This window comes from Cannabis sativa, chromosome 2, assembly GCF_029168945.1.
Source record: "Cannabis sativa cultivar Pink pepper isolate KNU-18-1 chromosome 2, ASM2916894v1, whole genome shotgun sequence".
Classification (NCBI taxonomy): domain Eukaryota; kingdom Viridiplantae; phylum Streptophyta; class Magnoliopsida; order Rosales; family Cannabaceae; genus Cannabis; species Cannabis sativa.
In genome coordinates this window covers 53,204,570-53,221,885 of record NC_083602.1, presented here as the reverse complement: position 1 = coordinate 53,221,885, position 17,316 = coordinate 53,204,570, and the positions used below count along the sequence as shown (strand labels likewise).

At 29.6% G+C, this 17,316-nt stretch overlaps 3 protein-coding genes across 3 annotated transcripts; 2 read left to right on the top strand and 1 right to left on the bottom strand.

Annotated features, from left to right (window-relative positions):
- Window positions 1–722: 722 nt before the first annotated feature.
- Window positions 723–3,275, top strand: LOC115721157 (protein GRAVITROPIC IN THE LIGHT 1). The gene is made up of 2 exons (XM_030650407.2): window positions 723–1,118; window positions 1,476–3,275. Exon 2 carries the CDS (start codon window positions 1,684–1,686, stop codon window positions 2,995–2,997), a length of 1,314 nt encoding a protein of 437 aa, XP_030506267.2. The 5' UTR covers window positions 723–1,118; window positions 1,476–1,683; the 3' UTR covers window positions 2,998–3,275.
- A 96-nt stretch (window positions 3,276–3,371) lies between these two features.
- On the bottom strand, window positions 3,372–4,760 carry LOC115721158 (transcription repressor OFP17). The gene has a single exon (XM_030650409.2). The coding sequence runs from the start codon at window positions 4,074–4,076 to the stop codon at window positions 3,498–3,500; it is 579 nt and encodes a 192-aa protein (XP_030506269.2). The 5' UTR covers window positions 4,077–4,760; the 3' UTR covers window positions 3,372–3,497.
- Window positions 4,761–15,466: 10,706 nt separating this feature from the next.
- Window positions 15,467–17,316, top strand: LOC115721235 (transcription repressor OFP2). Its single transcript, XM_030650493.2, has one exon. It carries the CDS (start codon window positions 16,060–16,062, stop codon window positions 17,155–17,157), a length of 1,098 nt encoding a protein of 365 aa, XP_030506353.1. The 5' UTR covers window positions 15,467–16,059; the 3' UTR covers window positions 17,158–17,316.

The following is a 17,316-nucleotide window of genomic DNA, read 5'->3' as shown; positions in this document are numbered from 1 at the left end:
ACGCGACTGTTTTTCTTATACGCATAGTAACTGTTTAAATTTTATTTTTCAGCACGGTAAACTATTTCAAATTTTTTTGAAAAATTTACAAGTGGTTATAAATAAATAATTACAATATATAAGATCATAAAAAAAAAAATTAGTTAAAAAAACTCTTACTGATGCCAAAACATATAAAAAATCTACCAAAACAACTCTCAAAACATATAAAATATCTACCAAAACAACTCTTAAAGGTCTATTACATAAATTTCTTAATTTTTTTTTTTTTTTGAAATGGCTTAAATTTTTTATTTGAAGAATATAATTTACACATACGACATCAGTGTGGGAAGTGAGAACCCGACCTTCGGATCCGTTGTACAGAGCGCTGTCGTTTTAGGAGTTGGGGTTGTTGTACACTGATCATAACTTTGAACGGCTGAGATTGAATCTGGAAAGAGATCGTACATTGCCAATTGTCATGTCACCCAACCCAACATTTTAGAGTGTCCTTCCTGTTTGGGATGCGTGACTCTCTTTCTGACACACACAACAAGTCTACAGAAACTCGTTCGCGTGCGGACTTTACAATTTTTAATTTACTTACTACAAATTAACATTAATTAAATCAAAATTCCACATTTCTCCCTCCTCAATTATTTTCATTTCTAATTAATTGATATTTTTTGGTATTTAAAATTCAACTTGTATTTTTCGAATTTCAAATGGGATAGAGAGAGAGAACAAACTCTAAAAAGTTAATAAATAAATAATATGAAATTGTTTACGAGATGAGACTATAGGAGCTGAGTCTGAGTTTAGAGATTCCCCGGTTCATTTTCCCAGTAAAATATGTATAATATTTTTCAAAGTGTACATATTATTAATATTATTTTGAAGAAATAAAAAAATAGTGGGAGAGAGGGACTAGTTCTTAAAGCTTCAACAAACGATTAAACATAACAATCCAAAAACTGATTTTTGTTTTTGAGTAAAATACCATATTTTTGGAGCCAAAAAAAATAGACTTTCTTCTGCTACTCTACTACCTAGTGCCTAAGAGAAAGAAAAAGAGAGGCTAGTTTCTGAAGCTGGCCAGAGCAGAAGCCAAGCTACTGTACCCTTTGTTCTTGCTGGTAAGATTTTTGCAGTAGCTACTAGACTATGATCATTGTTATTAGTTGTTTCAATTACGGAATGGTAATGGGAAATGGATTTTGATCATTTTAAACAATGGGTTTGTGTAAAGTTGGTTACTTTTTTCCTTCTCAAGCTCCAAGTTTTAATCTTTCTTTATTGTAATGGCTGGTCTGGTTCCTTTGTACATTTTTTGAATGTGGGTTTTTCTTCTACTTCGGTATTTGAGGTTTTTTTTTTAAAAAAATATATGTAATAGTAATTCAAATAATGGTGAATCTGCTAATTGTTTAATGTTTTTTTTTAAGTACTTGCTTAGTACCACTAAGAATCCTGTTCGTTTTTCTTTAAACCAGGTGCTGTTTCTACGCCGGGAATCTCGGTTTTCTTTGGGCTCCTTTCATGGATGCTATGCTTGTGCTTGAGCCCACTTGTATAGTATATTCTTAGTTCTTTTTTTATGTTTTAATATTCTGGTGGAAGACAGTATAGTTTGTCTATTTGATATTTCAGATCTATCTGTATTATTAGTTTAGGTTTCAGGATTTTTGATCCCATTAGAAAATGGAAGTTGTAGCCGCTAAACCCTTCAAAACCTCTTCAAACATATCTGAATTTGTTTCAAAATTTGCCAAGGTCTGTAAATTAAGGTCCATTGGTGTGTTTGCCTCTGAAAACAATGCCTCACTTGTTGTTGATGATAATAGCCGTGATTTGACAGAAGAGACTGGATTTGAGGGTCAAAAAGTTCATCCCCACCCTGCTGAAGTTTCGGGGAAGAACAATGGCGAAACAGAAATGGAGAAGTTGTTTGAAATTGTTTCAGCTCTGAAATCATCATATATTCGGCTTCAAGAAGCTCACATTCCCTATAATCCCAAGTTGATTATAGCTGCCAATAAACTTGTTGTGGCTGAGCTCGAAGCGCTCTGCAAGATCAAGCGCGCCTACAAGGAGAAGCAATTTAGAAGATTCGAGTCTGATTTGTCACACATTGCTCTACTGCAGGCGAAAATCGAAGTAAATGAGGGGTTTGTTGAAGAATTGAAGTTCCAAGTGAAAGCTAAAAATTCCGAGATCAAACAACTGGCACAAGAGCTTAGAGAATTAGATAATGGCAATGCAAAACTTGCTGAGAAGGTCAAGCAGATGAATGTGGAAAGAAAGTTTGCTGTTGTATACAATGTCAACACATTTCAGAAAGCCTTTGCAGCCACTTCTAAGTCAATTCATGATTTCGCAAAGCCATTAATTAGCCTGATGAAAGCTTCAGGTTGGAATTTAGATCTGGCTGCTAAGTCTATTGGAGGGGAAGTTGTTTACTCAAAAAGGTCTCACAAGAAGTATGCATTTGAAGCCTACATAGGGAGAAGAATGTTTAGTGGGATGACCTTACAAGGATATAATGTGGATGATGTCATGAGGTTTGATGATCCTATTGATGCTTTGATCAATGATCCAGACTCAGAGTTTTCCAAATTTTGTGGAAAAAAGTACCTACTTGTTGTTCATCCAATTATGGAAGCATCATTTTTTGGGAATCTGGATTACAGGACACTTGCATTGAGTGGCAAGCATCCTAGAACACCATTCTACCAAATATTCGCGAAAATGGCAAAGTGGGTTTGGGTTTTACAAGGCATTGCAGGATCATTAGACCCCAAAGCAAGAGCTTTTGCTGTCAACAGAGGAAGCAAATTCTCAGATGCTTATATGGAATCTGTGGAGGAGGATAAGGAGGGCGCAGTTTGTTCGGTTCAACCCGAATCTATGCGTAGAGTTGAGTTTATGGTTATGCCTGGCTTTAAAATTGGAGAAACATTATTGAAGTCCAGAGTTTATCTATCCAAAGTAGAATTCCCTCTTGGTAAATCCTAGATGGAGGTGCTTGTTCTGACTGATTGGTAATTTCGCAGAGCCTGATTGTCTTTTGCTTTGAAAATGTTTATAGTTAGCTCTAGCCTCTAGCTACTGAGAGCTGTTATTGGAGTTTTTTTCAAACTGCAGCTTGTTGAGATTGTTTGAATTTAGCCCTCAAAGCTGTGAGTTTGTAGTTTCCAATTGTCAGTTTTTCACAGATATATAATGTTATGGATTGCATGGATCCTGTTAATTTCTTTTTTGAACTGTAAATAAATGTCTAGTTAATTTTGCAATCTTTCTTTTTGTTCTGGTTAAAGTTAATTAGATAACCTTCAAAAAAAAAAAATCATCTGATATATACTCTTTTTCAACAAGAGTTGGAGAAAGTTAGGTAGATATTCTGTGTGTTCACATTCTCATACAACAAAAGTAAGCACACACAAAAGCTTGATGAAATACTATTAGTGAATAGGAAAATGTGAAGTTTTAATTAAGAACTAAGAAGGTTAAGTGTTTCAAAGTTTTTGGGAGCCATAAACTCCATCTGAGTCAGTAGAAAACAAGTCCTTGCATAGCTCACCATAAAATCTACTAACCAAATTAACAAAAACAGGACACTTAAGATTCCTCCAGCAATAGAGAAGCTCTTCTATATCCATCAAGTCCTTCACTTTTCGTTCTTCAACAATCATCTCCACCAAGTAGTTCTCGAAACTCCTGCAAGCATCTTCGACGTCCTCATCAATACCCGAAACAACCCTTTTACCAGCTGCCTTGGTAGCCTTTAGATAAGCCGGGGTGAGAGGCGAAGGAAAGAGTATTCCTTCACCAGACCCTCTGTCAGAAAAACTCTTGAGCTGAACTAGTCTTTTCATCTCCTCTGTCTTCCTGCTAGAACCGAAAGCTGTTGCTAGCAACGAAGTAATTCGATTCCTTTTTCTTGGCGACTTTGTGGCTTTGTTGTTTCTATGACGATAATTAAGAGCCCTTATAAAGACGGGTTTCTTAAGTTTGATGAATTTGAAGCTTGGAAAGAGTTTCCTGCATGGTTTAAGAAGCTTGGATTTCAAGGAAGCTAATGCTTTCACTGTCATATTTAGTTAATGTGAAAAAGCAACGTAGAGTTTAAGGAATGGAATGGAATGGAGCAGAATGTTTGTTACTCTTTTTGTTTTGTTTTGGAACAAGAGTTTGTTTGTTTACGGTTGGTGCAACTAGGAGAAAGAGAAAGAGACATAAAGAGATTTTGTTAATTTGTTAAAGACTACTTTGTATATGTACTTTTCCTTATTCTCTTTTGTGTAGAACAAGATTAATTTAATTTGGGGTGCTAATCACGTCTTGATAAAAAGTGGAGTACCATGAAATAAAAGCGTGTTTGGATTATAAGTCTTGATTGGTTGTGAGTTTAAAAGAATGCCCTTTTGACTTCAAAAGGGGTGCAATTGTTAGAGTTGTGAACAAGATAAAGATATCCCACACCCCATTAGTGTGGGCCTAAGCTATTATTATGTCATAACACCTTGATTACAAGCAATAAATAACCACTTAAATCGTGTGATAAAAAAATGACCCATGCTTGTAGGAAACACACCCAATTAAAATTTTTTGTGTTGTTTTTGTAAATTTGAAAAGTTAGTTTTGTTGCACCAAACTTGTATGATTGTGTCTTGTTTGGTATGATAATTGATAATTATTTGACAATGATGAATAATAAACAACAAAGAGGTGGAAAGGAAAATAGAGAGGCTAACGTTTTATTCAATTCTAAAGTCAAAACCAAAGTAATACTAACAAAGCTTCAACATAAAAGATTAAAATAATAGAAAACTACTAAAATAATTCTAAATAATTATTTAATTAGGAGTTTTTATTAGTCCACTAATTTTTCACCAATTTAATGTCATAGTTAGGCAAATGGCAACCCAAACTCTTCCAACTAAACAAAAGTTACATTCAAGTCAACAATATATAGAGTAGAATTTATCAATATATTATAAAGGAAAGCCTTAGATTTTATTTTTTCATATTATTTTTAAAATTTTGTATTTTTTTTCTATTTTATTTAAAAAACAACTACACAAATAAAATTATGCATAAAATTTATCCAAGAGTATAAATTATAAATTATGTAGATACTATTAATATAGGTTATACATATTGTTCTTATTACACCATATAGATTTATCCAAGAATATTATTTTATAGATGGTTAATTAATTTCTTATCTTATAAGTTTTATTTATTTTTTATTTTTAATATCTTACTCTATAAGTTTGTTATTTTTCATTTAATATACAATTTATTATTTATATTTCTAAAATTAGTTATTTATAATTGAGAATTACTTCATATACTATTTTTTTAATATTTTTTTTATATTTACGGTTTAGATTGCTCTGGTGGTTTCTCTAGTAGTTTCTATGTGGGTTACTATGCGGATTTTGATTGCGATTTAAATTACTCCGTTAGTTGCTATAAGAGTTTTTGTGTGGAATTCCGTAAAAATAAAAATAAAAAATTATTTTAAAGTGTAAAAAATAAAAAACCCCATAAATTTGTTATTTTTCATCTAATATACAATTTATTATTCATATTTCTAAAAAATAATTATTTATAATTTAATAAATATTAGTTTATAAGTTTTTTTTATTTTTAATCTAATATATAATTTATTATTAACTAATTTAATTTTAAAAATTTTGATATATAATATTCCATAAACTTTTATTAACTCAAAAGAAATTCTAAATATATTATTTTAAATGAACTAAACAAATTGTTTTTTCTTTCTCTATATATAAAGAAAAACATACATATGAGATCATTTTTATTTATAATATGTCTTCTAAGTGATACATATTTTTATTTTTTGTAAGAGTCTCACATTATTTATAACTATGTGTGTATTATACTAACTCTATAAAAATATCTAATTTAAATATATATATGGGTGCACTCTTAATGGGTATTACCCATGAATGGGTAAAATTAGAAAATTTTGAGTTTTTATGCTTAATTTTTCTATCTAATTAAAAAAATATCTCATTTTTATATCATATGGGCTGAGATTGTTCCATCAGTAAAAAAAAAATTTTAAAAAAGTTTTTTAGCAAGAAAATAAGAAAAAAAAAAGTTGAGTTTGAGTTAAATATTTTTGTATGAACATATTTTTGATATAGTGTAAAAAGAGATATTTTTTTATATTTTTTTTAATTACGTAGTTAAATTAAGCATAGAAATTCAAATTTGTATTCGTTATTAGATCAAAATTCGATGGTTTGATATTTTTAAAATTAATATTTATAATTAAATTTGTTTAGTAACCATTCATGGTAATACCCATTAAAAATTGTTCCATATATATAATATACATACATCCCACCTAATTTAAAATTAATGTTAAATTTTGGAATAATATTATATCAATTTTCTCATTGTTTTAACAATATTCAGTAATAAATAACAAATAAATTAGGGTTAATTTCACAAATGCACAAAAACAACAAAAATACGGTTTCACGGAATTTTAAACATTTTTACGATTTTTTTGATTTTATTTACATAAAATACGGTCTTTTTATGTTGAAATTTTGTTCATTTGTTGTTAATTTTTTGTTATATGTATGTTATTTTTTGTTGTTTTTTTGTTGTTATTTTCATGTTATTTTTATGTTGTTTTTTGTTGATTTTACGTTGTTTTTGTGTTATTTTTTGGAAAAACTGTAAAAATGTAAAAAAAACATTCTTTAAACGTAAAATGTAAATATTTTATAAAAAATGGTGTCTTATGTAATTATTCCAATAAATTAAGTAATTTTGTTTTTTGTTTTTTAACTTTAGCAGTAGTACCTATTCTTGCATAAATTGTTTTACTGAAAATAATTAAAATTTAATTCAATTGTACACAAAATTAAAAGAATTTTTGTAATTCTATTTAAAAAGAAAATAATAGTAAATAAATTATTTATGCTTTAAAATTAAAATTATAGAAAATTGAAATAAATAAATAATTAATTACATTAAATAAAAAAATTCCTTCTTCGCCCCATCCAAAATTCTTTTCTAGCTTAGATGGGTTACATAAAACTCTTTAGATATGGAGCCATTTTAGATGAAATGCTTTTTTTAATTATATAAATTCTACATGCTGTTTTTATTTATTATTATTATTATTATTATTATTATTATTATGATGATGATGATGTAATTTAAAGTGAAGTTCTATATATTTTTTTTTTTTTGAACAGAAGTTCTATATATTTTAGTTTAAATTGTAACACTATTAATATTATGAAGTGATTGTAAACGCACAAAGCTGGTACCAACAACAGAAAACCAACTAACACAAGTTGGTTAAGAACCTAACTAAATAGGGCTTAGCAACCACTAACAAAAAAAACTGTAACAACTAATCCTAACTAATAATATTAGGAAGAGACAGCTAAGCTATTGCTAATATTAATTAGCTCTCATTAATAGATATTAGGAACATGGCATCCATTGCAATGTTATCAGAAACAACTTTAGCAAGTGTATTTGCTAGTTTCTTTCTAGAGGAAATTACATTTAGTATGGGATTTTAAAAGTTCTTATGATAAATATGGCACATTTAAGTTTGGCCAATTTATATGGTATTTTTTTGTTTTTAGGTTTTTGTATGGTATTTGATATGCCATATATATGTAATTAGGTTTCTAAATCCCATATTTACTGTTTTTATTTGTTTAGGAAGTTTTATTTGTCATTGATGCCGGAAAAGTCACGGAGTTTCTTTGCGGTCTTGCGGAAAAGTCATGGAGTAGCGGTCGGTGCGGAAAAGTCGTCGGAGTTCTTTGCCGGCGCGGAAAATTCATTGGAATTGGCATTTTCGCGGAAAAATCATCGAAAAATCACCAAGAAACCGGTTTCTTAAAGTCTAAGAAACCGGTTTCTTGGTGATTTTTCGTTGACAATGACAATTCGACGACTTTTCCGACGCTAGCAAATTACTCCGGCGAATTTTCCGGCACCGACAGTAAACTTCAAAAAAGTCATTAGAATTGGCATAGTCGCCAGAAAAATTACCAAGAAACTGGTTTCTGGTTTCTTGATGAAGAAACCAGTTTTTTGGTAATTTTTCCGGTAATTTTTCTAACGACAATGGCCTGACGAATTTTCTAGCGTTGGTAGCAACTCTGACGACTAATACACCGACAGCTACTCTGGTGACTTTTTCAGTACCAACAGTAAACTCTAGGAAATTCGTCAAAATTGTCATTGTCACCGGAAAAATTATCGGGCTAATCACCAAGAAACTGGTTTTTTTTCGGTTTCTTGATGAAGAAACCAGTTTCTTGGTAATTTTTTTTATATTTTTTTTCTCTATTTGGTTGATTGATGAAACTGGTTTCAATTATTTTCAGTGTATATCATTTTTGTTTTGTTTTCATAATCTTTATTATTGTTGTGTAACAAAATTAGTTCCTTGATGAAGAAACCAGTTTCTTGGTGAAGAAACCAGTTTCTTGATGAAAAAACCACTTTCTTGGTGATTTTTCTAATGATTTTGCTGGCGACAATGCCAGTTCTGACGACTTTTTACGCCGCAATAACTGCGGCGATTTTTCCAACACCGGGAACTACTCGGCAACTTTTTCAAGCACCGACATCAAACTCGAATAGTCGTTTAACTTGGCATTGTCTCGGTAAAATTACCGAAAAATCACCAAGAAACCTTTTCTAACATCAAGAAACCGGTTTCTTGGTGATTTTTCCAGCGACAATGCTAATTCTGACGACTTTTTTCTGGCAGAAGAATCTCGATTTTTTTCAGACTGCGGCTACTCCGACGATTTTTCCGTGTTGCCGACAAGAAACTCCGGTGACTTTTCCAGCACGAGTGACAACTTCGGCAATCACTATAGTTTTATTTGTTTTATTTTTTTAAAAAAAATAAATATGAAGGGAATTTTAATATTTTTTATGGTAATTTAATTAAGTTTTTATTTTTTATGAATTTTAAATTCAGATTTCTTTTTAATGTTTTGTATGGTTTTTTTTAGAAAAAAACCATATTTTTAGTTTGATTGGTTAGATAATGCCATATTTAGTGGTATTTACTTTTTATGCCATATTTATCATAACCTTAATAATTTTTCCCATATTTTTGAAAATAGCCCTTCTTTCTATAGATTATAGGCCTAATTTCGTCGAATATGGGCTGAGGCTGTTGGAGTTTATACACTGGGCTTAGTCCTAGTTCAGTTGGGTCCATAATATATTAGTTTTTCTAAAGTGGAATATTTTGGGAAAGTTTACGATAATATACACTTTTTCTATTTAATTTACAATAATAATATTACCACTTACATGCCACGTTAGCTAAATCTGATGTTTTTTTTCCTGTATTTTGAAAAGTAATTTTCCATTAGAAAAAGTAATTTTTTGATTACTAATAATGTTGATAAGAAATCAATTAGTTACATTTACATAATATTTTTTTTTTTGTATCATATAATTTGATATTTATTTTAGTTACCTCTAAAATTTATTTATATACATATTAGTAATGAGTTGTCATGTAATATAACAAGCTACTATTTTTATATACCAAATATTTTATATACCTTTTGTTATGAGATTTTTACACTACATACTAAAATTTTAAACTTTTTTACTTTTTTACTGTGGAGCGGAATTTTTTTTTTAAAAAAAATACTGTGTAAGTTTTATACTGTGTACTGTGTTAAGTTTTCAAAGTTATTCCACAATTATCTTTTAGTTGTTCCACTGTTATTTTAATTGTTCTGTTTTGTTAATTTACGGTTGTTTCATAAAAAGACAGTATTTTTGTAAAAAAATTCGTGTGACAGTAAAATTGTAAATTTTTGCCTAAAATTCAGTATTTTTGTAAAAACTCCTTTTGTTATTTTGAAAGTTAATTAATTGTCATATAATATAATACAATTCAATTAATAAAATTATAAAATGAATGTTAACTAAAATTTTAAAAAATTTATAAAACAGTAACTAATCACTATATCAGTAACTAAATAGTTTCTTTTCTAAAAATAACGGAAAAAAAATATGTTTCTCTCATCTTGAAATACACATTGAATTGAAGAGTAGATCACAATTGTATTTTTTTTAGGATCAACCGAGTAATGACGTGAACAAAAAGAGAAAAAAAGAAGAAAGAGTTAAAGATAAAAAGAGAGACAGTGAAAGTTTGCTAAATATTAGGCAAACATAAAAAAAGTTAAAAAAAAGAAGGCAAATGCATAATTCTAAATTAGATCCAATTAAAATTGTTAGATGTCAAATGCCCAAAATATTAGGACCTCTTACATTTGACACTTTTTAATTTACATCTAATTTACAAAAATAACTTTGTCATCTAATTTACTTTTTCTGTTAACTTTTAATAATATGTTTTCTTTTGTTTCACTTTCAATAATGTTTCTTTTTTTTTTTTCAAACTTCTCTTTTTTATATATCTATATATATTTTCTCTTCCCTCTTTCTCTAATTTCTCTCTAATATTAAAAATAATATCTGGCCACATTGTTATTTGGTTGAGCTTAAAAAAAATCTTTATGATCTATTATTCAATGTGAATATTTCAAGATGTGGTTTCCCTATTTCTAGAAAAAATCATTTGATTAGTCATATAGTAGTAATTAGTTACTGTTTTATAATTTAGTGTTTTATTAGAGATACACTTAACAGATTAAATATGCTATAGAATATTATCTATAACATGTTGGGGCACCGCAACTCTGTCAATACAAATCTTATTTCAAAGGGTCAACATTATGGTCAACATCAAGTTAGCTGTCTTGTCTTTTCTTAAGCGTGTTTTTGGCTTTATGTCACAACTATATATTTTGATAAGACGATTCGAATGAAAGAAAAAAAAAAAACCAGTATCAGAAAAATATAACTGTTAGATTTTTCACTGATACACATGTTTTCTCCTAACGAAAAACAACATTATTGATATCTGTGTTACCTTTTGTTATGGGAGTTGTAATTATAGTAGCTCGAAGATAATTTTAGTAGTCAACTTCTAGTACTCTTGTGGGAGATGTTGGTACATGTTATCGAATGTTTTAGGGAATGATTGAGCATTTGAGCGTAAATGTTGATAGAGAGTTTAAACATAAGCTTCACTTTGAAGTTAGTAGGAATGCTCCTTTTTGTAGTGTATCGTTTGAGACCCAATATAACCAAGATAAGATATTAATACACGTTTGTTAGGACCTATTGTATAAGAGAAATGTTATGGTTATATAATTATTAGTGTAATTAAATATCACATCTTATATAATTTATTATAATAATAGATAAATACTATTTTAAACCATGTATTTTGCAAAAATTACTAATTGGACCATTTGTTTTGTTAAATGACAAAATGGACCCTGTATTTTTCAAAACAGTAAAAATCGGACCATGAGCTAAATTTTTGACAACATTTTTTTTTAATATAACCAACTTGAAGACAATTCATAACACGAACAGATACAGAAAATGTAAACAGTTTTGTCATAACACATTTAGATCGGATTATTATTAAGTTTTATTTTGATAAAAAATCAGTTCAAAGTCCTATTTGTACTATTTTAGAAAATACAAGACTCATTTTGTCATTTAACAAAACAGAGGGTCCAATTGGTAACTTTTGTAAAACACAGGGTCTAAAATGGTATTTACCCTATAATAATTTGGCTAATTAGAAATTTTGCACCTGAACTTTGACATGTACTAAATTATGCCCCCTGAATTTTTAAGGTCGTTAAAAATACCCACTGAACTATTGAGAGTGTTGGATTTAAGGACTTTTGTCCAATTTTAGTAAAAAAATCTAACATGGATGAAAATTAAAGGGGCAGAATTTAGTACATTTCAAAATTCGAGAGGCATAATTTGGTATATATTAAACTCTGGGGAGCATGATTTAGTACATAAACAATTACTGAAATAGCAAAATTGAATGAAATTAGACAAAAGTCCTTGATAACCGAACTGACCATGTTATTAGAGATGATGTGATTTGTCTCTAATGTATTTTTTTTTTTAATAAAAAGTATTTATTATTTAAATTTAATATTAAAAAGGTTAAACATCCATTTTTTTATATCAAACAATTTCATTAAAATTAAATATTTTTATATTAAATGTGATGTTATCTCAATTTTTGCCCACATGAGATGGCACTCCACGTGGCCAAAAGTAGAAGACAGGTGGGGGACAGGTCAGCACCAATCAGTTAGGTTATTGTTGTGCAGTAAGGGTGTACGTCAGTCAATTTAGTCGGTTTATGCTATATTTTACTCAACCCAGTGTAAAAATTGGGTTACAAAAATCTAAGTGTGACTTGTCCAATTAAGAAAAAAGAAAATAGTAACCTGCTCAATGAAATTGGTCAGTTTGGTCGGGTTAACCCATCCAAACCAACCACTAATATTTTTTTAAATTCTTATATTTTTACATTTAATGGTCATATTTTAGTTAATTTTAATAATGAGATAAATATATATCAACCACCGTTAAAAAAAATATATTAATTTGAATTTATATTTTTAAAAAGTCATACATATAAACCCTCTTAATCGGGTTGGTCGAGGTACTTCGGGTTGATTGGGCGGGTTGGTATTATTTTTAATCTACCCAATATAAAGATTGTGTGGGTTATATTTTCATCAGGTTTTTCGATTTGTATTTTTCTTCGGGTTATCTCAGTTTAGCTTGGACGAGTTATTCTGGTTGGGTGGCTTACAAAAATTTATGTACAACCCTATGTGCAGCTCCTCATACCTCAAGATCTCAAGGTTGCAAGATGGACTCAAACAAGAAGAGCATGGAGACCTACAAGATTCACATCTTTAAGGTTCTGAAGCAAGTTCATCCTGATATCAGAATCTCCAACAAAGATAGAGATACACAAGCACTAGCAAGATCCTGGACAGACCTCTAGCTGGCCGGCTAAGGGTGACAACCCATGTACCGGGCAGCCACCAAATATGGTCGGCCGACCAATACACATTACGCTCTAACAACTGTGTTTTTCCCATAGGCCTTCCAGAAGATTCCAAGTCATCAACAACACACCTACAACTTCAGAATGACTTGAACTGCCCACAAAATTAGGAAAGCTTCGTCAAAGTGTATGTAACACCCTAACAATAGGAACGCCACGAACTGTGCCTAAACATAAGCAAATTCTGTTAAATTGGGATTACTAGAAATGTAATATCCCGGAAAATATTTTAGTATTTAATTGAGTATATTTTATTAAATATGTAATTATTCTGGTAATGAAGTAAGATTATGATCTTACTTAAGTTAATTAATGTGAATTTAATAAATGGTTAAATAAAGCGTACTTTATTAATTACAAAAATTTTATTAGATTATGTGGGTGTCGTGGATACCATTTTTGTAATAAAATATTTTTGGGCCCGGCGACCGTAGGAACTTAACATAGTGGTCAGAAATGTCACGACAATAAAGTATGGATTGAAATGGAAATTATACCCTGGACTAGTTTAAAATTTTAGGTTGTCGGTTTGGCGAATTAGTTAAAATTACTAAAATGCCCCTAGGTTTTAAATAGTTTAGGTTTTATTAGAAAGGGCAATATGGCCATTTCATTTAGAGTTAGAATTTCTATTTTTTTGTCCTATATGTTTTGGCTGAAATGTGTAGTGGATCATGAGGTATTATTGATAAAAAAAAAAAAAAAGAGATTTAAGATTAATTTAAAAAAAAAAAAAAGTTAATAAGTTCATTTCTTTTCCTCTTCTTCTTCCTTGTTCGAACCCTAACGAGCCAGCCACCATCTAAATATTGATGAAAATACTTAAATATGTATAATTAAAAAAAAATCATTAATTATTTTTTACAAATAATAATAAAATAAAAAAACATTTTTAAAGTTAACATAAAAATAAATTAAAGAGTGTAAATATAAAAGTCAACAGTTTAATTTAAAAAAAAAAAAAAAAGTTAACAAAACTATTCCTATTCAATTGTACAAACATAAAATTGATAAGAAACTAAAGTTGAGACACCCATTTATCCAAAAAAAGAAATATAAAGTTAGGGACAAACATGTTAAAACTTATGTATTTGTAGATTAATTTGCTAAAAAACAAATTTAGTGACTAACTTATCAAAATGTATATAGTTAAGGGACTTACAGTATAAATAAGACAAATATGATGGTTTCTTTAATTTTTTATTGTGCTAATTTTAAATATTTTCTTTTAATAATTTGATGTTACTTATTAAAAAAAATATAAATATATATTGTCAAATACATAAATTTATTTTTATAAATTTTATTTATTTTTTCATTTTAACAAATTTTTATATTAATATATATTTTCAGATATTAAAAATATATTTATTTATATGTATTTTTTAAAATATCCCAAATAAAAAGTTTTTTTTTTTTTAAAAAAAAATTAATCTTAAGATTTGTTTTCATCTTATGCTCCCTTTTTCTTTAATATTTGATTAATTAAATTAAATATATATATATATATACAATATACTTTATTTTTTTTTAGAAAAGTATTAAAACTAAAATGAAAGAAAAAAGAAAATATTTAAAATTAACATAAAAAATAAATGAAGGAAGTTAAAAGTATAAAAGTTAACAAAACTATCACTATTTAATAATAGGACTTAAAATTCTTACAAAAATAAATAAATAAATAAACTAATAGGACTTAAAATTACAAACAAATAAAAATTCAGGGGCCAATTTACCAAAAATAATATCAGGGATGAACTTGTCAAAGCTTACCTATTTGGAGACTAATTTGCAAAAAAAAGAAGTTTGGGAGCCAACTTATATATATTTATATAGTTCAGGGACTTACTTTACAAATAAATAGAATTATATTTATTCTATTTTCTTCTTAATAAAGTTAAAGTCAATAAATCCACTAATAACGTAGTAGTCCATCGTAAATGGGACAAAATCCAGAAATGGCAGAAGAAAAGAATTAGGTCGATGTGAACTCTTATTAATTCTTAATCGTATACAACTTACTAGTTAGAACTACTAACAATTACTTCTCTTTTTTTTGGGTAGAACTTGAAATAGAACTAACTAACTACCTTGTGTTTACTCCTTTTAGTTTTAAAATTTATTTGCAACTAAAGACAACTATAGAAACTATAGAAAAGACCTGGTGATACTCTCAGAGATGGTTGGCTTCCACGCTGTGCCAGCTTTGTTCTTCTAGCAAGAGCTTTTTTCAGGGACCAAAAAGAAAAGAAAAAAAAAAAGCATGTGGGGTCTTAAATTATATATCAAAACCATTTGAAAAGGGAAAGAGAGACTATCATCATTAATAACCAAAAAAAGAGAGAGAAGGCATTGAAAGTGAGAATTATGATAAAATCCAGCACTTGCTAGACAAATGGGTCATCCTTGTTACTAAAATCATCATTATTTATTTTCTTGCTTTGGAGAAAAAAAAAAAACCAAGTTCACATTAAGAAGGAAAATTTGTGATAGTCTCTTAAGTGACAACATCATGCATGTCAAAGCTAAGCCTCTCAAAACATAAAACATTCTATTAGTACTAAAAAGCAGCAATCCCCAACTTCATTAGAAAAAAAAATTAATTAAATGTCAATTGATTAAACAATTCTGTATATATTATTATATAGTATTTATAAAAATGCAATGAGAAGTTCTTTTCTTGGTGCTGTTTTGGCTGGTTGGTACTAATGATGGAAGAAAAGTCATTTATTATACTATTCTTTGTTCCCTTCTGTTTTCATAGCTGAATGTACTCCAATCTTTATCCTCTAGAATTTTATAAACGAGACTTTATAGCTCTTCCATTTCTTGGTTTATTTATCTTTACACCCCCACAGCCAACTCCATATATTATTATTATCATTATTTTTTATTTTTTTTTATTTTCTGTTATCAACTTTAGAAAGAAAGGAAACCACACTCTCACATCCAAAGAGTCCAAAAGAAAGAAAAAGAGAAAGAGAGAGAGAAAGAGAGTTAAGTATAACTATTAGTGACAAAGAAAGAGAAGAGAGAAGAGAAGTTCTTCCTTGATGGGTAACAACAAGTTCAGATTGTCAGATATGATACCAAATGCATGGTTTTACAAGCTCAAAGACATGAGCAAAACCAGAAAGCAAAACAATTCTCGTCCCACCACAAAGAAAAAGCTCACTCAATTCAATTCTAAAACCCAGCAAAAACCCCAACTTTCTCACCCAACAACAACACACCCCTTCTTTACCAACAACACATCATTCTCTCCCTCCAACTCAACACCCCATTTCCCAGATCCTCCTAGAAAATCATCCAAGAAAATAGCTAGAAGGAAAGCAATCTCCATACCCCACAACCACCCGAGACCCGAACCGGTTTGTCTCAACCCGAACCCGGTTCAATCTCCAGACTACTCTGTTTCCGGAACAGAGAGTTGTTCCGAGACAGAATTTGACTGCGATGACTATGTTAGGTCCGACCCTTTTGTGGGCTTAGCCTCTTGGTCAAGCTCCTGTAACTGTAGGCTCAGTTCTTCCACTGCTGACATCATCATCGACTTGAACAACAATGGCAATAATGGCGAAGACGATGGCTCTGTCAAGAAAACAGAGAAGTTAGAAGACGAGTTTTACGACGTCGTTACGGAGCTAGAGCTTCCTCCAATCTTAACAAAGCCCATAAATTTCGACGACACCATCTTTAAAGCCACTAAGTACAGACCGAAAGTCAAAGAAGAAAGCTTTAGAACAAAAACTCGAAGAGAGTCAAAAAGCACTAATAACAACAACAACAATGTTTTGGGTCGAAAATCTTCGAGTGGCATTAAGCTCAGCAGAGTCAACTCACCTAAACTCGCCAGCAAGAAAATCCAAGCCTATGCAAGAAAGAGCATCTCATCATCATCATCATCAACAACAAGAAATTACAACAAACACCTTTCGGAAAGCTTTGCTGTTGTTAAATCCTCAGTTGATCCTCAGAGCGATTTTAGAGAATCAATGGCGGAGATGATCGTGGAAAACAACATCAGAGGGACTAAGGATTTAGAAGAACTTTTAGCTTGTTATCTTTCTCTCAACTCCAAGGAATATCATGATATAATCGTCAAGGCGTTTGAGCAAATCTGGTTTGATATGGCTTATATTCGAATGTAAATTCTTATTATAATCTTCTTAATTTTAATACATATATATATATAAATATTAATCTCTCTTTAGTGTTTTTATATAGTTTAGCGATCGTTGTGCTTCAGTACTGCTTTTTTTGGTATCATGCACTGAAATTCATAATCAGATAGTATTTTTAACTTTCAA